The sequence below is a fragment of the Cololabis saira genome, chromosome 12 (genome assembly GCF_033807715.1).
Source record: "Cololabis saira isolate AMF1-May2022 chromosome 12, fColSai1.1, whole genome shotgun sequence".
In the NCBI taxonomy this organism is placed as follows: Eukaryota; Metazoa; Chordata; class Actinopteri; order Beloniformes; family Belonidae; genus Cololabis; species Cololabis saira.
Window position 1 is genome coordinate 13357342 of NC_084598.1, and position 22841 is coordinate 13380182.

At 41.1% G+C, this 22841-nt stretch overlaps 1 protein-coding gene across 1 annotated transcript; it reads left to right on the forward strand.

Annotated features, from left to right (window-relative positions):
• Positions 1 to 1238: 1238 nt before the first annotated feature.
• Positions 1239 to 18264, forward strand: LOC133456897 (solute carrier family 2, facilitated glucose transporter member 1-like). Its single transcript, XM_061735589.1, has 10 exons — positions 1239 to 1393; positions 3648 to 3740; positions 5554 to 5714; positions 5809 to 6049; positions 9445 to 9607; positions 9782 to 9969; positions 11648 to 11752; positions 11833 to 11934; positions 12012 to 12215; positions 15885 to 18264. The coding sequence occupies exons 1-10, from the start codon at positions 1376 to 1378 to the stop codon at positions 16086 to 16088; spliced, it is 1479 nt and encodes a 492-aa protein (XP_061591573.1). The 5' UTR covers positions 1239 to 1375; the 3' UTR covers positions 16089 to 18264.
• The last annotated feature ends 4577 nt before the right edge of the window (positions 18265 to 22841 follow it).

Genomic DNA, 22841 nt, shown 5'->3' on the forward strand with positions numbered 1-22841 from the left:
ACCGTGCCTTTTCAGCAATAGCCCCTAAACTCTGGAACGAGCTACCTCCCCACATCAAAATGGCCCCCACCCTTGAAATTTTTAAATCTCGTCTTAAAACTTATTTTTATTCTTTGGCTTTTAATCCAGCATGAGAGTTGTGTGGTCTCTGTCTTGTCTTTTATGTTTCTGAATCACTGGTTGCTGTCTGGTGTGTTTTTATTTCATGCTTGTATGTGTTCTTATTTATTTTATTTTGTTTTTATTTTTACTATTTTATTTTATTTTATCTTATTTTATATTTTTTTTACTATATTATTCTGTCTTGCTTTATTGTGCAGCACTTTGGTAACCCTGTTGTTTTTAAAATGTGCTATATAAATAAAGTGGATTGGATTGGATTGGATAAAACTATCACAATCTGTACTTGCTTTCATTCTCAATTTACACTCCTTACTCTAAGAAAGTTGCTTTTATGAAAAAGAAAATACTTTTTTGCCTGCAACACAACCCTGACAGACATGGCTGTGTCACCAACAGAGTTGTCCAGACCTTGATGACACGCCGATGATGATCATTAATTAGAATAAGGTGTGTTGAAGCAGGGAAACATCTAAAATATGCAGGACAGTAGATCTTGATGTAGGCCTATATATATATATATATATATATATATATATATATATATATATATATATATATATATATATATATATATATATAATGTGGTTGGATTTTTACTTCTTGGTTTCTTCCCTTCTTCCCAATCCTCGTCACTGTGCAAAGAGATCTTTGTGGTGTGGACGTGTGCCCGGGTTTCTACAGCAGGATTAGGAGCAGCAGCACAGCCTGAGGGAGAAGTTGACTGGAGGGTTTATCATGGCATGATGCTGCAGTGGTGCGGTGTGCAGGCAGCGCCCTCTGCTGGCCACAACAGGCGCAACATCAGCCGCGGCGGCTTCTGGTCACATTTTAAAGGCGAAATTAAGAGAAAAAAAGAGTAAAATGTGTTGGAAAAATGACATACAAAAAGAAATGTAAACAAACTATATATTTAAAAAAATGTTTCTAGAGCTGTTCTGTTAGTGAGCTATATTTGCGGTCCACAGGATTACCAGTGTGTTTAAGTAATACTGCTAAGTACCCCTGCGATAGTACACGTGTTTGGTGTCTGTTGTGTGTCCGCCTCGGCCAATCGGAGCAGCCGTCGAGATCCACTTAGCGGTGACGTCACTAAGCTCCTTACCTGAGCAGGTGAATGAAACTGGGGATGATTTGTTTACACTGAGATGTTGCGGGGCGACGGATTTTTGTTAAAAGTAGATTTTTTTTTCACCCGAGGGATTAGGAGCCATAAGGATTTGTGTCCATAGTCCCAAAGTGAAGTTGGACCAGCATGGAGTGCAGCGAAGAGGTAACTGCCTGGTAGATAATCAATACACGTGACGTTAGAAAGGGAGCAGTTTCAGTGGGAAAGCTGTGGATCCCTTCATCCCTTCATCCCCCATCCGACACCCGGCCTCCACAGACGATGCTCGGCACCATGGACAGCACCCTGAACAGAACCAAAACAATGACGCTTGCATCGTCTCTCATCAGTCATGTGACATTAGATAACATTTAATATATATATTGATGATTTAATGATATAATTATTTCTTTTTAAAGATTTATCTGGCATTATCTGTCACATTTCATCTTAAATGTGTCATCAGAGGTAAAGACAGACTGCAGGATATTTTAGTTTGCATAACTGAAGTGGTGAAAGAAAAAGAATAATACTGGATAATTTCAAATAAAATTAATGTGATCTTAAGTTATACGTGGCTTCATAAAGTCTAAAATGATTAAAAGCAACAGAAAAGCTTAATATTTGTTTGTTTTTGTGTTTCCTCATCACTGATGCATCTTGTGTTAATAACAGTAGGTGCAGATAACAGGAACATCATTGGACTAAACAGAATTGGATTATAATAATTAGATTGCATATAGTTGGATATTAGTAGATTTTTTTCTGTAAAGTGGCCTGAGATAAAGTTTGCTGCGATTGGGCACTAAACACAAAAAGTAAAAGTGAACTGAATTCAAAGGAAATCCAATCTGCTGAACTTAGTTAACCTCTGCAACAGTCTGAAGGAGATGCTGTGAAGTAAAAGAACTTTGAGGGAAGTGGTGACATCATGACTCGCACTCTGTTGACTGAGACGTTTTATAAGAGGGGTAATAATAATAATAATAATAATAATAATACATTTTATTTATAACTGTATATTTAATAATCTCAAAGTGCTACAGAGCAGAAAAATAAAACATGAACATTTTTTTTTAATATATTTAAAAACAAGGGGTGTTTCAAGGAAATCTTAAAGCAGATGTTTTATTAACACAGAAGAATCAGTATTGATGCAGGAGAACTATCAAAAACATGACATCTGAGGAAGTAACAGTGAATCTGTGTGCAGAAACATAGTTTTGAAGTGGAGCAGATCACATTCAAATCTAAATAGAATGTATTTAAAATATTTATTTTTGCTCTTCATTTTGTGGTTGTACACATTTTTTAATTTGGTTTCACATGTTCTGTACTGTTGAGATTTGTGTCATTCTGTGTGTTGGGGGGGTGGGGGTGAGTAGCTAATCAATGTACTTGATTAACTGATCACTGGGAAAGGTGAGCGTCTCTAAGAACAGATGTTGTTGCTGGTCTGGAGCGTTCAAGTGTTTGTTAACAAAAGTTCAAAAGTAGAAAACATTCATCACGGTTGTCAGTCATCCCAGGACGAAATAAAAGTGAAAAGAAAGAAAGCTACATCTCTGGTTTATTTTTTATATAATCATTTGTTTGTTTTATTCATTTATTTATTTATTTGTTCATTAATTTCTTTATGTGATTATTTTTACTGGCTTATTTATTTGTGTATTTGTTTAATTTTTCAGTAGTTTATTTGTTTGATCATTTATGCTTCTGTGTGTTTGTTTGTTTCATCAACTTGTTTTTCTTTTGCGTGACTGTTTTTTTTTTAAATTTGTTTATTAGTTTTGTTAATTGTTAGTTTTCTGTATCAATTTGTTTATTTGTTCATTTTTATCTGTTTATTTTTGTTTATTTGCTTGCTTGTTTTATTTATTAATCAATGTTTTTAATTGTTTATTTGTTAATGTTTATTTTTGTATTCATTTATTTCTTTATTTGTTCTTTATTTAGATTTTTAATTTTTTTTACTTTTTATCAATGTTATTTGCTTTTTAGGTCTTTCTTTCACTGTTTATCAATTTGTTTATTTATTCATTTATTTGTTTGCTCATTTGTTTTTACTTAACTGTATTTTAGTAATTTGTTTATTTTTAGTTTTGTTAGGTTTTTATTTATTTTATTTATTTGTATTATGTTTTTAGTAATTTGTTTTTGATTTATTTATCTATTTACTTTTGTTTGTTTTTCAGTCCATTATTGATCTTTATTTAAGTTGGCTTTTTATTTATTTTTTTGTTTAATTTTCCACTTTTTATATATTTTTAATCTCTCAAGTTTTATGTATTTATTTGTTTAATTTGTTTTTATTTGTGTTTGTGGGTATATCTTAGGAAGTAAAAGGTTCTAACTGGAAACATACCTTGTTTCAGACAAGAGTTTGAGAATAAGAAATGTTTATTTCCTCTCCCAACAGGTGACTCCCCACCTTATGATGGCTGTGGGAACAGCTGTGATTGGATCGCTGCAGTTTGGCTACAACACAGGTGTCATCAACGCTCCTCAGACTGTGAGTACTGTGTGTGAGAGGAAACGACTGTACTCGGGTAAAAATGTGTAGAAATAACAATCGGAGGAAGCAGGGCAGCCTCGCAGTTAAATAGTCATTCATGCAACGGCCACATGTTTTACCGGAAGCTGAGTCCAGGAAACGTAATCACTACTTTCTGTCACGGAGTGGTTGGATGAGGACCCAGATGCAGGAGAGCGAGAGGCAGGAGTTCAGCAAAAAAGGGTTTATTTAAAAAAAAAAAAAAAAAAAGGCAAGAACCAAAAACGCTGCAGAGCAGGATTAACAAAAACCACTAGAGCAAAACCTGAAAACTTGGCAGGACACATGGAGGAAGGAAACAGGACGGAACCACAAGGCGCAAGGGAAAGACAAGACCAGATATACACAAGGGGGTAACGAGACACAGGTGTGAACAATCAGGGCAGATGGAAGACAGGCAGGGCAAAAACAGAAACACAAACTGGGGGAAATGTCAACCACTGACACTTTCACGATGTCATTACTTATTTATCACTCGCGAAAAGATTTATTTTTAAATACTTTTTATCTTTTGTTAGAATTACAAGTTAAAATTTCAATAAATAAATGCTCCTCTCATGTGGAAGTTGATGGTTGAATGAAAACAGAGGACGGTTAAATGTTCATCTAGTTAAATAATCAAGCTTAAACCAGAAAAATGATAGAATTTACATAAATTAAAAAATACATTTCAATACTGAAGGTAAAGAAAGCGTTAAAAACAGGCACGTATTTCTGCTTTTCTTGCGGGCTGTCTTTACTGTGTGGAGCTTTTGAACCCCTTGTTTGTGTTTGAATGTGACATGACTGAAATGTGAAATGACAGGGAGCATCTTAATGAGATAACGCCACCAACAAATTGCTGCATTAAGGATTAAGCTGCGCATAGCAATTGGATACTGTGTGTTAAGCTTGCAAATGTGCATCTGTGAAGACCATGTGAGGACGTCACAGACGAGGCAGTGGTGTTCCTCCATCATGTTTGTTGTGATGTCAAATCGAATCTTGTTTATGTAGACCTTTGTCTTAAAGGGGACCTATTATGAAAAACACGTTTTCTCTTGCTTTAACATATATAAAGTGGTCTCCCCTCAGCCTGCCAACTCAGAGAAGGAGGAAAGCAACCAAATTCTGCAGTGTCTGTACAGCCACCCGGATGAGCCATCCAGTGTGATGTGGATCTACGAGCACTTCAGATTCTGCTCCTGTCGTTACGTAACGACGCGAGCGATGCGTCAAACCACGGCCACAACTAACTCTGCCGGCCGGAGCTTCCACCATTTTTCCGTAGCCGTGTATTCAGGCAGCCAATCAGCACAGTGCCTCATTATCATAGACTCCCCTCCCCTCAGAATCCCGTATAGAGAATGAGTTAGAGAATGGGATGGTAAAGACATGGCTCAGAGGCTGAATTTCTAATTTATTTAGCAAAAACAATCAAAATCTTGTTTTTAAGACATTCAAGGTCTGTTTAAAATAGGTATTAGATGCCATAATAGGTTCCCTTTAAATATGAGTTTGCACAACAAAGTCCGAGTTTAGCTTTAGTTTTGCTTGGACCACAGAGGAGTTTCACTGTTTATCTAATCTGCAGTATTTTTTAACTCTTTAAAAAAAATGCTCATGAAGCCCTACAGAAATGTCTTTTTCATGCTCTAATAAAGTGTCATTGAACTAACATGATGAACCAGACGCCGCTGAAGTCCAAATGAACTCACCACATCTGTAAACCACAGACAAGCCTGTTTGATTTGCTTGCATTGGTCCCACATTGAGCTGTTTTGCGTCTCAGATCATCGAGGGCTTCTACAATGAGACGTGGATCAGCAGGTTTTCGCAGCCCATCCCTCAGAGCACTTTAACAGCTCTGTGGTCTCTCTCCGTGGCCATCTTCTCCGTGGGAGGAATGCTTGGCTCCTTCTCCGTCGGCCTCTTCGTCAACCGCTTCGGCAGGTGAGAGTTCACTCGTGGCGACGATCGTTTTTCTCTCAATTTATATTCCTGTAAATTATAAGCTTCAACAATGCAAGTGGCATGATTTTTACAGAAAGAACTCCATGCTCATGGCCAACGTGCTGGCCTTCATAGCTGCTGTGTTTATGGGCTTCTCGAAGTTGGCCACCTCCTTTGAGATGCTCATCGTTGGGCGTTTTATCGTGGGTCTCTACTCTGGTCTCTCCACTGGCTTCGTTCCCATGTATGTGGAGGAAATCTCCCCCACGTCTCTCCGTGGAGCACTGGGGACCCTGCACCAGCTCGGTGTGGTGATCGGTATTCTCATGGCACAGGTGAGATCTTTTAACTATTAATGCACTCTTCATTTTGCCCTTTTCAGAAGCTTTGGATGAAAGCGAATAGCCGGATCTATGGAGCAGTGGAAGGGCCAAAATAAACTTGTTGGGAAACAAATACGTCACAGTTCACGGAGACTCCAGTATGACCTCTTCCCTCAACCTCTCCATCATTCTGGTGACAAAATAGGCTCAGGGTAAATCTTTAATGCAGTTCCACTTCCACCTGAGATACACCTGTCACTCCTACTACCCACCTCACTGCTGCCCTCATACTGGCCTCCACTACACTGTCAATCCAGACTTCCTCATACAATATCACGATACTTCCCTTGGATGGACAGATAGGCAGGTGAGGACAGACAGGAGTCTCCATAGACTAAGATGTTTGCAGATGACATCATGATCTATAATGACACGGCCTCGAGAAGTAGAGGGTGTGAGTTAGAGTGATATTTTGGTTACTGGCAAAGAGTTGGATATAAAACAACCACAAGACTCAAATGTATCTAGTCATGTTACATAATTGCCTCTGCATTTAACTGTTAATGATAGATATAAATTAATTGCCTTTACAGGGGCAGACACTTGGCAGACAAACTGCCTTCAGGCCAATAATAATATACTGACTTGTTTTTGATTCCCATCTTTGTTTAAAAGGCCTTCCCTCTACATTTGTGTTGCAAATTCATGACTTAACCACAAAACCGTTGTAGGAAATAGGATAATTGGAAATACTCTCAAACCGATGCCATCGTGGCGTGTTAAACAAAATCATGTCCAGAATATACTGTAGACTCTATGGTGTGGACATGTGAAGAGGACAGGACAGGGAATATGTTGGGAGAAGGATGCTGGAGATGGAGCTGCCAGGCAGGACATAAAGTAGGAAGAGGGTTCCTCTGGATGTGGTGAAAGAGATAACATCACTAACATTTCATTAACACCTCGAGAAACTGAGTCAATTTTTGAAAGAGGTGGGATATCACACTCTTAACTAATCTACTTAAAGCATCAGTTGACTACTTAGCTATTCATTTCATTTACTCTTAATTCATGTCAGCTGCTTCAGAATCGGCTTACATTTTACACGTAAGACGCCTGAATGAATAGTTTGTCCAGACTTTTGCGACATACAGCTGAATTTGTCACGGCTCAAAAGACAGAGAACCCAAATGCACAACATCAAACAGTATCAGAGTCCAAGCGGCTTTAATCGGGTCAAAGGTAGGCAGGAGTCAAAAAACAGGGAAGACAGGCAGATCAGGCAAACAAATCCAAAGGGGCGGACAAAAATCCAAAAACCAGGAATCAGGCAAAGTTGCAGGCAGGCAGGAACAGACAGAATGAGTGGCGCTAGGAATGAACTCTAGACAATCGGGCAACAGGAAGGTGGAAATGGGCCGGTATATAAGGGGAACTGATGATGATGGAAACCAGGTGTGGAGCTGGGCGGGGAAGCACAGGTGAAGGGAATGAGAGGATGTCTGGCTGATGAGGGTGGCAGGATCTGGAATGACAGGAGAGTGAGTAATGATGTAAAAAACATATCCCCAACAGTGAAACCATGACAGAATTTCTCATTTGGGTCACAGGATTCGTCCGTAGGTCAGAAGCCTGGTACGATGCATCTTCCTGAGTGTTCTGAACCAGATTTAGCTGGATAATTAAAGAGATATAATCGAATCATTAGGTAGTCTCCTTATCCAGGTAACTGAGAGTCTAAATAGAGGAAGCAAGCGTGCATGTATCAAATCCTGCTTAAACCTGTTAATGGTAGAGAGAAAAACAAAGACCTAAGGGGACAAAAACAAGAGAGGAGGAAAGAAGAGAAAAGGAGGAGGGAAAATCGCGGTACGAACCAATGACATGTGGTAAACGTGTCCTATGAAGCCGCAGTTGACAGACAGATCACTAGGACCTTTTCATCCTTGATTTGTGTTATTATGATTTGTTGTTGTGATCATGTAATTACGCCAAACATTTAGCTGATTATTGGAGCTGATTATTGGATTATTGGAGGTTGTTATAGATTAAAAAAATACTTTTTACACGGTGGACTGATAATAATTCACGACTATTTCAACACATCACTTGTGCACCTCAATTATCTATTAATTTCATATTTTAGTGTTTAATACAAGAGGCATGGCAGGGAGGTGTGACGCACAGAGAAGGATCGTTATAATCCCTGAAATTCAGATCATCACCATCATGATTATGAGAAAGAAAATATTTATACATGTCTTTCTGCAGCATTGAAGTTGCAAAAAAACAAACAAGATTGGTTTGAGACAGAGGAGAGCTCATCTTGAGGCGCAGCGAGTCGGCATTTAATTAAAAATAGATCTGGCTTCCTTTCAACTTTGTCGCTTCATCCTCAACCTTATGATCCTCCGCTAATCTTCTGCTGAGAGAGAGGCACGCAGTTTAGACCGAAGGAGGAGGGCAAAAAGATCAAATGATGATGCTTTTGCAGAGTTCAGTGCAAAACTTAAGGTGTTTGAAGAAAGACATTTTTATCAGAGAAGCAAGGAAATACATATAGTATAGCTGCAGGAACAGTGTACGATCCAGAAGTAAAGGGAAGAAAATTAATAACTAGGTGGAGGAGTATAAACACCTGGATGTTCACCTGGACAGCAGACTGGACTGGAGATGCAACACTGATGCTGTTTATGAGGAAGGACAGAGCAGACTTTAGTTCTTAAGGAAGTTTAGGTCCTTCAGCGTTTGCAGCAAGATGTTGAATATCTTCTATAAGTGTTGTGGAGAGTTCAGTCACACCTGCAGTGGTGTGTTGGGGAGCAGCATCAGAACCAGAGACTGAAAGAAACTGAACAAACTGATGAAGAAGACTGATTCTGTTCTGGAGCCTCTGGAGATGATTGTATTAAGGAGAATATTTAATAAAATAAAGATCATGGAGAGCCTTCAGACCTACAGCACACCCACCCCGCTGGGGGGCACAGTGGTTAAAGCAGGCGACCCATGTACTGAGGCTACAGTCCTCCTGCAGTGGTCGCAGGTTTGAGCGGCCCTTTGCTGCTTGTCGTCCCCATTCTCTCTCTCTACCCCCTTCCTGTCTGCAACTTGAAATAAAGGCCACTAGAGCCACAACATTTAAAAAAAAAAATTGAATGGTTGATGCCAGCTTGCCCTCAGACACAAAGCTCACCTCCCTTCTTGTGTGTCTGTTTTGGCATCTCAAGGTTTTTAGAGGCATCAGAGGCAAGTTTTGATAAGCTATAATTTGCACCAACGGGTTTTCCAGACAACCAGTTATTCCCATGACAAGTTAGAGGAGTCTTGTTCATGATTCATTAAGTTTTTTTTTACATACTGTATATTAGCATGTGCTGTATTTGAATTCTGTTATGTTTTTTGTGCAGATTTTTGGGATTGAGTCCGTGATGGGGAACGCTTCCCTGTGGCCGCTCCTGCTGAGTTTTACTCTGCTGCCGGCCTTGCTGCAGTGTGCCCTGCTACCCTACTGTCCTGAGAGCCCCCGATACCTCCTCATCAACTGCAACGAGGAGAGCAAAGCCTGCAGCGGTGAGACGCCCCCTGTCACCGAGAGATTACCAGGACAGTTAGACCTCCAGGCAGTCAGTTACATTCAGTTAGCAGGGGAAATAACAACCCTCACTGAGCACCGACGGTGGGGGTGAGGGGTGGAGGTGGGGGGGTCAGCTTACAAACTGACACTGATGAACTTCTGCCCCTCAGTCTTAATAAAGCTGCGGGGAACCGACGATGTGAACGAGGACATCCAGGAGATGAGGGAGGAGAGCCATAAGATGATGAGGGAGAAGAAGGTGACCATCGCAGAGCTGTTCCGCTCCCCCCTCTACCGCCAGCCCATCATGGTCGCCATCATGCTGCAGCTGTCGCAGCAGCTGTCCGGCATCAACGCCGTAAGTCACAACGGAGCGTCATAAAAGCTGAGGCAGCAGAGGAGGATGGGCCGTACCCAGTACTGGAGTTGAGGGGGGATGAGGGGGGATGAGGGGGGATGGCATCCCCCCTGAAATAAAAACGGTCAAAATCATCCTCCCTGTAAAACTGCCATCCCCCCTTTCCATCCCTTATGTCATTTCATCAATGAATGTGGTTTTACTGCTATTTCAACATTTAGAGTCATCACCAGAAAAATAACACCAGAAAAATAACTTATTTGACAATTTTCACCTGTTTAAAGTAAATTTTCACTTGAAATAAGTAGGAAAATCTGCCAGTGGGACAAGATTTATCTTCTTATTACAAGCAAAAAAATCTTGTTCCACTGGCAGATTTTTCTACTTATTTTAAGTGAAAATCTACTTGAAACAGGTGAAAATTGTTTTTTTTTTTCTCCAGTGAGGAGTCTTATTTTAAGTGTAATGAGATTTTTTTACTAAAATTTTAAATAAGAAATAAGATAAGAAATAAGACAAATATTCTTGTTAAGATTTTGAGTTTTTGCAGTGATCCATTTTACTTATCCTGTGAAGGACAGAGTCATATTGATAAGTTCAGAAAACAGTTTTTTATTGTTGTGTTTTGATGTATTTGATGTAAGCCCAGTGGATATTTCAAGCTTACAGAAGGCTGCATTTAACTGCTGCTATGTCATTCCTGCAGTATTTCTGCAGGTGTTTTGGTCAGTGCTATTATTTGTAATATATTATATTATTTTTAATCAGCACAAATTATCTGTCCCCATATGATAAAATCCACCATCCCCCCTGATTTTTTTTTTACAACTCGAGTACTGGCCGTACCCGCCGAGAGTTACACCCCGGTGAAACTCCTCTTTGGTCCAAGGTTCATGCTGCACTTTTCCATCTACGTAAAAGTGTAAATGGCAGTTGTACTTGACAGTTTAGTATTTAATTTAACTCAAAGCAAAGCTTTGACCTTTTTCACAACTACATATTGTCCAGTGCACGTACAATGCAGTAAATATGTACTTCATACTTACACATCACAGCGGTCATCATTAGTAAGGTATATTAAGTATGGCACCATTAAAGTGGTTCTGAGTCAGCATCCTTGGCTGTGACCAGCTTCTGCTGTAGTGGCCCAGTGAATTATGGGATATATATGCGAGTTGCCTAAATAGCAGGGCATTGGGATGTTTTCTGTTTATGCTACAGTCTTTTCCTGTCTTTTGCACCAGGAGACCAACTGCAGCACCAATACGATCAATACGAGCACACACCTCTGATATTTCTGAAACCGCTGTTGCCCATAAAGTTTGAATAAAACCTATTTTATGCGTTCTCATGAAATTATTTTTAATAGAAAGATTAATTTAAAAAAGAGGAATGTTTCTGATAAGATTAATTATTAACTTCAGTTAATGCATGTGTATTAGCAGTTTTGAAAAAAGCTCATTTTGGTAACAATAAACCACAAAACAGTAAAGCAAAGTCAAAACAGAAGAGCAAACAGCCCTGTAGATGACGCGCGTGTGTGTGTGTGTGTGTGTGTGTGTGTGTGTGTGTGTGTGTGTGTGTGTGTGTGTGTGTGTGTGTGTGTGTGTGTGTGTGTGTGTGTGTGTGTGTGTGTGTGTGTGTGTGTGTGTGTGTGTGTGTGTGTCCTGGTCTGCAGGTGTTTTACTACTCGACGAGGATCTTTGAGCGAGCGGGTGTTTCCCAGCCCGTCTTTGCAACCATCGGTGCCGGAGTGGTCAACGTCGCCTTCACCGTGGTTTCTGTGAGTCCCTAAACGACCGCCACAGAGTCGGGACGGGCCCAGGATGTTGGAAGCATCATGTTTTCTCTTCCTCTACGCAGTTGTTCATAGTGGAGCGTATGGGCCGGAGACCCCTCCACCTCACTGGTCTGATGGGGATGGCAGTTTCAGCAGTGTTTCTCACCGTTGCCATGGCGCTGTTGGTAAGTGTTTGCAGTCAGTTACAGAACCGGTCCGACTTGTGGAACGACGTCCCTAAAGGCCTCTGTACTGTGCTCAGGACCAGCTCAAGTGGATGTCGTATGTCAGCGTCGTGGCCATCTTCAGCTTCGTGGCGTTCTTTGAGATCGGCCCCGGGCCCATCCCCTGGTTCATCGTGGCCGAGCTCTTCAGCCAGGGACCCCGGCCTTCGGCCATCGCCGTCGCCGGCTTCTCCAACTGGTCTGCCAACTTCCTCGTGGGAATGTGCTTCCCATACGTTGAGGTGAGAACACTCAAATTTAAATCTAGATTTTTACTTATTTATTGTTCTTTATGTGGACACCTATTCACAGTTGGTACATATATTAATTTCATTTATTGATTCAATCCAGACATGTCAAAACCATTTTGTAGAGCATTACAGATCATTTGCATTACTTTCAATGATGCATTACTTTCATGACTTGAATTGGAACAAAACTATATATAATGTATATATAAACTCTATGTAAAGTAAAATAATTGAATAATTAAAAACAAAAGATGATGACAATCATTTTCAAGGTGCATTCTGGAGAGAACAAAAGATATACTACGAGTACAAACATATATCAGCACCTCCAAAACCGAGGCCATGGTTCTCCATCGGGAAAGGGTGGCGTGCCTTCTCCGGGTGGGTGGAGAAGTCCTGCCTCAGGTGGAGGAGTTCAAGAATCTCGGGGTCTTGTTCACGAGTGAGGGAACGATGGAGCGTGAGATTGACAGACGGATCGGTGCAGCGTCCGCAGTTATGCGGTCGGTGTACCGGACCGTCGTGGTGAAGAGGGAGCTGAGTCGAAAGGCGAAGCTCTCGATTTACCGGTCAATCTACGCACCTACCCTCACCTATGGTCATGAACTTTGGGTAGTGACCGAAAGGACAAGATCGCAGATACAAGCGGCCGAGATGAGTTTCCTTCGCGGGGTGGCTGGACGCTCCCTTAGAGATAGGGTGAGGAGTTCGGTCACCCGGGAGGAGCTCGGAGTCGAGCCGCTGCTCCTTCACATTGAGAGGAGTCAGCTGAGGTGGCTTGGGCATCTGTACCGGATCCTCCTGGACGCCTCCCTAGGGAGGTGTTCCAGGCATGTCCCACCGGGAGGAGACCCCGGGGAAGACCCAGGACACGCTGGAGAGACTATGTCTCTCGGCTGGCCTGGGAACGCCTCGGACTCCCCCCGGAAGAGCTGGAGGAAGTGTCTGGGGTGAAGGAAGTCTGGACATCCCTGCTGAGGCCCCCGCGACCCGGGAACGGATAAAGCGGAAGAAGATGAGATGAGATGAGACAAACAAATATGATTACAGATATGTAAATATAGATGTCTCATATGAAATAAGTATGTCCTTTTCGAGCCTTGTGGTCCAAAGAGCCAGTGTTTATCTCCCGTTTCTGTAGCGCAAACAAACAGGTGGTAACCACCTCCAGGATAGGATGCTAGTTTATTACTGGATACTTCCCCTAGCAAAGCTAGGGGCCCATTCATACACCTGGGTGAAGTGAGGAAAGCCGAGAGTAAAGCATCTTTCCCAAGGATGCACAAAGCGACGCCAGTGCCAGGGTTCGAACCCACGACCTTGGGATCCGAAGCCTCAACCACTAGGCCACTCCGCTCCCCGTATGAAATAAAGTCCACTGTTAAATGTAATTTAAAACTGAAATGAGAAAAAAAATCATCTTTAAATTGAATAAAGACACCTCTTCACCATGGCAACAGTTATCACAGATGTATGCTGCTGTGGATTGCAGATGTGTAGATTCCTTCATAAATTTTGACAGGACAGGAAGGAAAAGGCTGATTAAATCCATGAAATAATGTAACCAGACGATCTTGGGTCACCATCCTCATCCTCAAGGTCTGCCCAGAACCAGCGGATCCCGAGGACTTGGAGAACACTGTGTGATACAGATGAAAGAGCCTTGTCATCTGCTAAGCCGCAACAAATGGATCTCTGACATCCAGCGTGTGTTGTGACAGGATTTGTTTTAACTTATGATGTTTCTTAAGACCAACCAAGCAGTTTTAATGCCCAATCTGCACCGTCCCATTTTTTTCAGTCAGTGGTAAAGGTGGAGCTGGAAAACACTGCAGTCCGTTGATTAGTCGGTAAAGCATTGTCACTTGTGTGCAAGACAGTGAAAGGGAAAGAACGTGTTATTTTCAAGCCGCAGCTAGAGTTCTTGTAATAAAAAGCTGCATGGCCAGAAAATAAATCAGACTAAATGGCAGATATGATCCTACGCTGTTTCGTAGCCAGTGTAGCTGTAGCCGTGCAGCCTGCACAACCAGTCTGCAAATGGAAACACGAAAAAAATCAGGACTTAGAGCTCCAGACTTTACCAGACTTGAAGTGAGTGGCACTGATCAGTGGAGGTAGCTGGGGTCAATTAGACCTTCACGTGGATTTAACTCAGCAGATAGTTTAGAGCCTCCCCTTGGATAATTACTACAGGGATGATGATGGTAGAGTTGGTAGAGTAGCTGTAGAGTAGAGTAGAGTACTGGTAGAGTTGATGGTAGAGTAGCTGGTAGAGTTATCTGACTAACCGATGCAGCAACTAGCTTCTCATTTCTTTAACTGTGGCTGTGTAGCCTTAAGAAAGCCACTTATCAGTGAGGATAACTGGACAAAAAAGGCTTCAATTTACTAGAGAGCATAAAGATTGGACTCTGGATCAATGGAAGAAGGTCATGTGGTCACATGAGTCCAGATTTACCCAGAGTTCCGAGTGATGAGCACATCAGGGTAAGGAGAGAGGTGGATGAAGTGATGCTCCCATCATGCCTAGTGCCTACCGCACAAGTCTGTGGGGACGGGGCTACGATCTTGGTAGGTGCAGGTCCAGTTAGTCAGGTCCAGGTTCAGCAACGTTCTGAGGTCAGCTGACCACCTGAAGATGCTGAGTGATCAGGTTTTTCCATCAATGGATGACAATCCCAGGATTCATCAGGCTCAAACTGAGTGGCTGAAGGAACATGAGACATCGCTTTCACAGATGGACCGGCCACCGCAGTCCAGAACTGAACCCAACTGAGAATCTTGGGGATGTGCGGGGGAAGACTCTGCACAGCGGTCCGACTCTCCCGTCATCAGTTCAAGACCTCGGTAAAGACTTAATGCAACTATAGACGGGAATAAAAGTCGTAACATCACAGAAGCTCATCGGAACGACGCCACACAAATGTAAATCAAAGATAAAGACGGTCGAGCCAAATATTAGGGTGCAACCTATGACAGATTCTAGCCTTGACACCAGCCAGGAGAGTCCAGTATTGGGCCACACTGAGGACCCTGGACATCCAAACTCTGTTGGTATAAATTCATTATAACTGTTTCTGTGTTTCACAACTTCCATTTAAAGGGGACCTATTATGAAAAATGTGTTTTTTCTTGCCCTAACATATATAAAGTGGTCTCCTCTCAGCCTGCCAACTCAGAGAAGGAGGAAAGCAACCAATTTCTGCAGTGTCTGTACAGCCGCCCGGATGAGCCGTCCAGTGTGATGTGACTTCTATGAGCCGTTCAGATTTTGCTCCCGTCGTTACGTAACAACGGGAGCGATTTGCATAGGTTGGCCTCCGATGCGTGAAACCAAGCCCACAACTTCCACCATTTTTTCATAGCGGGGTATCGCGTCATTCAGGCAGCCAATCAGCACAGAGCCTCATTATCATAGCCTCCCCACTCAGAATCCCACATAGATAATGAGGTTAGAGAATGGGAAGATAAAGACATGGCTCAGAGGCTGAATTTCTAATTTATTTAGCAAAAACAATCAAAAGCTTGTTTTTAAGACATTCAAGCCCTGTTTAAAATAGGTATTAGTTGCCATAATAGGTCCCCTTTAAGTCTGTTGGCTGCTGAGCTGCATATTTGTTTTATTTGTAACTCATATAACCGTTTGTTTTGTTACAGCAACTTTGTGGCCCGTACGTCTTCGTCATCTTCATCGTCCTGCTGCTCGGTTTCTTCGTCTTCACCTACTTCAAGGTGCCGGAAACCAAAGGCCGCAGCTTTGACGAGATCGCAGCAGGTTTCCGGCACTCCTCCGGCCAGGGTGACAAGTATTCAGCCGCCGAAGAGTTCAACACCCTCAGGGGGGACGACCCCGACCTCTGAAACCCGCCGTATGTTTAAGGCGGGGCCAGGCCCCAGACGAGCGGGGGGTCGGCCCACGCCCTGCCACCATCAAACGCTTGAGACCCCCACAACAACTCAGGCAGAATAAGAGCAGTGACTTTTGTTTTTTATAATGACTCTTTGTTTTCATTGAACCACAACAACAAAACAGCTACAGTAAGGACAAACACGAAGACAAGATTTAGTTTAGCGTCCTGATGTGATCATGTGTAAGAGATGAGAGGAGGAATAACAGACAACCTGAGAGCAGTAGAAGAAGACTTTCGTTGCACTCGCTAGTCCAACCAAGAGCACAGATTTCACATCTAAAACTCGAATCCAGCTTTACATGGATCTGCTCCAGAGGTCACTTTAACTCCAGCAGAGCGTGTCGGACAAGCAGTGCTTCAAATCCAGCCACTTCTTCAGCATCCACCGTACTCACATGTCTCGTTTACTTGCTGCAAAATGTTGTGAAACATCAGGAATCAATATGTTTTCATCTCCAAGCGTAAAACGCTTGTCTGGTGAAGTCCAGCCGTTGAGACTGGTCTGGGAAAACTAGTCACATCCATTAGGACAGAACATCTCCCTCAGATTAAGAAGCTATATTTTTAGGAGCAATCTTGCAAAGAAAAGCAAAGTGCAATCAAAAACGTTTGCAGTGTTTTCTCTTCCGTCAGCTGACAGTCTCTGTGGCCCAACACAACGCGGTTCTCCTGGTCTGCAGACGGAGGAGATGAAAGTTCTTGTAACTTAGAGGGCGTCATAAATCCTGATTATAGTAAATAGGCACATATATAGCTTTAACTGTAACAAACACTTCCTGTCCAAAATAAAAAAGGCACACAATCGCTATGCCGACGTTCCGATGAGCTTCTGCAATGTCACAAAGTCACAAAGATCTCTGGAACTCTGGGTAAATCTGGACTCATCAGACCACATGACCCTCTGCCATTCATCTGGAGTCCAATCTTTATCATCCTCTAGGAAATTGAAGCGTTTTTGTCCAGTTGTCCTCGCTGATAAGTGGTTTATCATCTTATCGGTCCCTTGAGTTTCTTCATTGTTTGTGTGGAGATGTTCTTACTTTCAGTGTTAAACACAGCCGTAAATCGTGCTGTTGTTTTCTTATGATCTGATTTCAACAAACGTTGGAGTGATCGCTGATCAAGATGATTCAAGATCCAAAATCTGACCAAAATTCTTCCTGAAACATGATGGTTCCCCACAATCCCTCCAGTTTTTAATACTGCGTTTGACCGTTCTTAACCGCGTTTTAGCAGTTTCAGCTTCAGTCTCCTTAGAGCTTGGTGCCAATAATCAATAATCTGACCATTTTTTTGGATAGGCAGTGTACAATCACCTCATTTTTGATCCTCCAATAATATATAAAACAATAATTTAAAGTTATAAGATTGTAAATAAAACCAAAAACACTGAAAAGAGGAATATTTTAATATTCAGTCGTCACACGAACTTTTATAAAACATCCTTGTGGCACAAATACATCAGTTTTCCCAGCCTGCCATGGAAAAAAAACAACATGGTATTAGCTTTTAAAACGTATTGCCGTGCTGTGATGCAACAGAACACTTTTATTATTTAAATTGAGAGTTTTATTGTGAAAGGGAAAGTATCAGTTTTTCTGATGGTTGAGCTTCAGCCAGATCTTTAAAAAACTGTTTCATCTCATGTAAGCGTGTCTTTTTTTTTCTCATATTCACTGTTTATTTTACTTTAGCTGTGTAAAGTCTTTTACCACATTATCTTTTATTTACTTTGTCAATTTTTTGTCTACGTTATTACTTACAACAGATTTCTGTTATGAGCTGTGCATAAACGTCTTCTTCAGTCTTAAAGTTACTTTACTGTGAAGTTAGTGTGGATAAATAAGTGTTTATTTAATATAATTAACAGTCTGTATCCCCCTGATATTTATTATATTTAATTGATATTTGTAGAGGATCAATGTTTTATACTTAAAAATGAGAATTTAAACATTAAATGCAGGGGTTGTTAGATGTTATATGTGAAAATATTACAAGAATAAAGGAAGATAAAGAATAAAGTCTTCTCCAGAGTGACTGAAGTGTGTAATGTACGTTTTATGAAGTGGTTGTGTCCACAGATGCTGGATGGTATTAAAATAAAAGACAACATACCTAAGAGTTGGTAGATATTTCATGTTATTTTTGTGTGTAAATGATCAACAAGGAGGTGAAAGCAATAAACTAACTAAAGGAGCAAAGTAGAAAGCAGGAAGAACTGAGAGTATGAAAGAAAATGATTTCTAAATCAAACATAAACTAAAGCTAAAAGTGGTACAGAATGTAAAAAATTAAAAAAAAAAACATAACATAAAACAGTTCAACCAAAACCATAGAGGACGATGAAAATAATTTAAAAAAATTAAAAATGAATGTAATCACTTGATATCCTGGCAGGTTCCAGTTCAATGTGGAGCCTAAACAACTGCAGATCATATGTACATGTCACATTTAAATATCTTGTATTTGTTGCTGTTTTCGTGCACGGACTGCATAGTGACACCAGCCAGGAGTGTCTCTGCTGGTGTACCACTGGATGAACACTGAATGGTGCTAACAGCTCATTTTGAGACACCTGATACACACCTTGTCCACCTTATCTACGTGCAGAAGACGTATCTTGTGTACGTGGATGGTTTACCAGTTAGTTTCTTCCAGTTTACCACTAGTTTCTTCATCTTCCAGCCGTTTACAACTGCTTTTTTCACCTGATCACATCTGTAATATAATGATCCACATGTGTGGAAATATAAAAGATTACATATTACTGGGAAAAGAGTATGAACACACACACAGTCTTTCTGTACAAGAGAACAAATACTTGTGTCTAAAGAGACTAAAAGCTCATGAACTCTTCAAAATCAAAGCCCTGACCGTCTATGTTTCAATAAAAATGTAATTCCTAGATCATTTAAAACCTGAAGGGATCTGTGACATCACAGACCCCCAGCACAGTTATCCAGCCGCCCATCTTTGCCAGTTCTCAGCTTCACATCATTCATTCACTCAGTGTATTTGGAAAGTGAATAGATTCACATTGATAGGTGGTTTATGCTTCTTCATAGAAACTGTCCTCCGGTACGAATGTGTGGAACTTTGGGGTTTTTTTTGTTCAGGATTTCACTTTTAAACAGCATATTAATCAGATTTGTAACATCGCAAACATTAGGAACATCCTCCCGCAGAGTGATGCAGAAAGACTAGTTCACACATTTGTATCTTCTAGACTAGATTACTGTAATGTGTTATTAGCAGGATGTCCAAGTAATTCGCTGAATATCCTCCAGCTGATCCAAAATGCAGCAGCGCGAGTGCAGACAGGAATCAATAAGAGAGGCCACATCTCTCCAGTGTTAGCCTCACTCCATTAGTCCCCGTAAAATTCAGAATCCAATTTCAAATTTTATTAGTTGCGTATAAAGCCCAAAACGGCTTAGCTCAGCAATATTTGCAAGACTTGATAGTACCGTATGTTCCTAACAGAGCTCTCCGCAGGTTTACTCGTAGTTCCTAGAAGATCCAAATATAGATTTGGAGGACGGCCTTCTGCTATCAGGCACCATTACTATGGAACCAACTTCCAGTTTGGGGTAATTGTGCTCCATTGTTCTTGTAGTTTATTGTGCTGGTCTGCCCCCTCTTTTTCTCTTCTGTACATGCCAGAGCATCCAGACCTCCCAGAGCTGCATCCTGACCTGCTGTCCCCCCCTCTGACCACCTCAGTGTCTGCCACCTACACCTGCTTATATAGTCATCTCTGTGGTACACCAACTAAATATCAGTCATATGTACACAGAGGTCTGAGTCTCTGGAAACACTAGAGACAACTTGTATTGTAATAGACGCTATATGAATAAAATTGATATTAAATAAATTACATATGTAGTCTACATACATTATAAAAATGTAGTTACGCCACCAAACACTAGCAAATGGCTGCAATTAAACAAAGAAGGACACATTTGAAGGGGTCTGAATACTTTTCATACCCACAGTATATCAATCCATCTGGATTTTCAAAAATTACGAAGCAACAGACGTAACCAGAAATACAAAGAAGAAAAGGCAGTCCTACCAAACAGACTGATCACATTTGTTCAAGACACAGTAGTTAATGTTCTCTGGAGGTTAGGGTTAGGGTTAGGGTTAGGGTTGGGGTTAGGGTTAGGGTTAGGGTTAGGGTTGGGGCACATCTGGCTGAAGCAGAGGTTGCAGGGCAGGTTTCCCAGCCAGCTTAGACATACGTTGTTGGTTCAGTGACATAGAAGCATAAAAACATTTAAGAAGGTGGGGCTTAGTGTGGGGGTACACCCCCCTTTAACCATCCGCCAACTGTGCTGTTAATTCATGGTGAAAAAGAAACATATTATGATCTAATACAATAATGCCAATTTGTTAAGAAGGAACTGAATATGGTTCAAAGTTCTTCGTTATTCTATCAGACTGATGCAGTTTGGGAGAGAGCTGGTGGTCAGTTAGTTCACAAATATCCAGTTTAATCTCAGAGTAGAGTCCTGCAAGGTCTCCTTTCTGGATCTGTCCTGGCTGTAACCTCTGACCTCAGATCTTCTGACCATTTAGGGCTTATGACAAAAGCTCTCTTGATAAAGTCTGTGTTGACATGTCACGTCTCTCATGAGAGACGGGTCAACCTGACACTCATTTGTCATCTGTATTCCAAGAATGTGGAGCTTGCATTTTCATAGATCCAGGCGCCGTGTCCATCAGGGATAAATATAAGATCACGTCAGGAGGAAGCAGCGGCAGCTGTGCTGGTGTCATGTCACAAAGAAACCAGGTCAGAGGTCTCAGCTGAGCCTGGAACTGTTTCTGTCAATGTTAATGCTTCCTTTTCTGTTTTCCAGGTCAGACTTTAGCTGGTAATACCAGCAGAGGTTTTATGGTACCGGTGAACTTCCACCTCACAACTCTCCATCGTGGTTGTGACTAGAGACGTGTTTTTTATAATTATCCAGAGGTAGCAAGACAAAATACATTTTTAAACAAGTGCAAAGTGTAAAATAAAACAGCAAATTTGACTACCTTTGCTTTATATTTGCTCTCTAAGCAAAAGTTCATCTTGGCACTGACAATGACTGTAGAAAACAAATACCATGTTTTCCTGTAAGTCACTGGGAATACAGGAATAAAAGCTTGTTTAACTCTGGTGGCTGATGAAATAATTCATAAAGAGGAGTAACCCTGAGGAAGCTGCATCTTACATTTGGGAAAGCTCTATCTGCTCCGATTGGTCAGGTCCTAGTCAAGCCCCTCCCTCCTTCTTGCATCAGCTGAAACTTGAAATGGGAAAAAATACATACAGGACTGTCTCAGAAAATTTGAATATTGTGATTTTCTGTAATGCAATTACAAAAACAAAAATGTCATACATTCTGGATTCATTACAAATCAACTGACATATTGCAAGCCTTTTATTATTTTAATATTGCTGATCATGGCTTACAGTTTAAGAAAACTCAAATATCTTATCTAAAAAAAATTGAATATTCTGGGAATCTTAATCTTAAACTGTAAACCATAATCAGCAATATTAAAATAATAAAAGGCTTTCAATATTTCAGTTGATTTTTTATGAATCCAGAATGTATGACATTTTTGTTTTTTTAATTGCATTACAGAAAATAAAGAACTTTATCACAATATTCTAATTTTCTGTGACAGTCCTGTATACGTAGACATGTGGTGCTCATGCATGTTGTTTTGGATGTTGCCTTGCTATCCAAGCCTGACACAAAACGCCTAAATGTGAAGTTTAAAATCATATCTTTACTGAATCAGAACTGTCTTGAAGTGTCAGAGAGTGGAAGATAAACCTCATATCACTAATATCTCATGATATCATGAGAACCAGATGCAAAGTTTAGCTGAGTTCTTGTGATTTACATTAACAATTGCTGCAAGGCTGCAAAACTCGCTGAGTGGGTAATCCCCACCACGATGCCTGCAGGCCGCAGTGTCGTGCTCTGGTCCGGCCTTTGAACCTGCACTCATGTGAAGGTACAGGACTGTTAACTATATACCAGAAATACCAGAAATCTTCCAATATTTCTAATAATTGTACACAGAGAGAAACAATACCAAGAAAAGAGTCAAAGCTGTTTTATTTGACCGCCTGGAATTTCTTAGGAAGAATATACATCACATACACTTGTGAGGCACATTAGAGTGATATTTTCCTCTGCATCATAACTGTGGGGGGGGGGGGGGGGGGGTATTTAAATTCATAAATATTGCTCTGGATCCATTTGTGACGGTTACAAGCCTTGATGTTGGAGTCTTTGATGGTCAGGCCCCACTGGGAAAGGTAAACCTGTAGACGGCTTTAGAGGTGGATTTCTGAACTTTTATTCTACAACAAAGTTAAAAGGATTGAGAGGAGATAAGTGAGAATCTGGTGAAGCCCATGTCCTTGTGTCCTTGCTCAAACGGCTGCTGACCAGGACTCATCCAACCTTTTTATGAGTCAATAAACCATGCTTAACTCTGCAACCCACCTAATGTGCTGGCTGCTCATTAACACATGACAGCTGGAAGTGCGGTGGGTCTGAGAGTGAGGTTGGCCAAAGTTTGCACATGTTTCTGCTCTGGAGTCCAGCTTCACTGGACCACAGTCCTTATCAGAGGACATTAAGAAGCATTTTCCTGTCAAAACAATAAGGTTTCTGCAGTATCAATCCCAGCA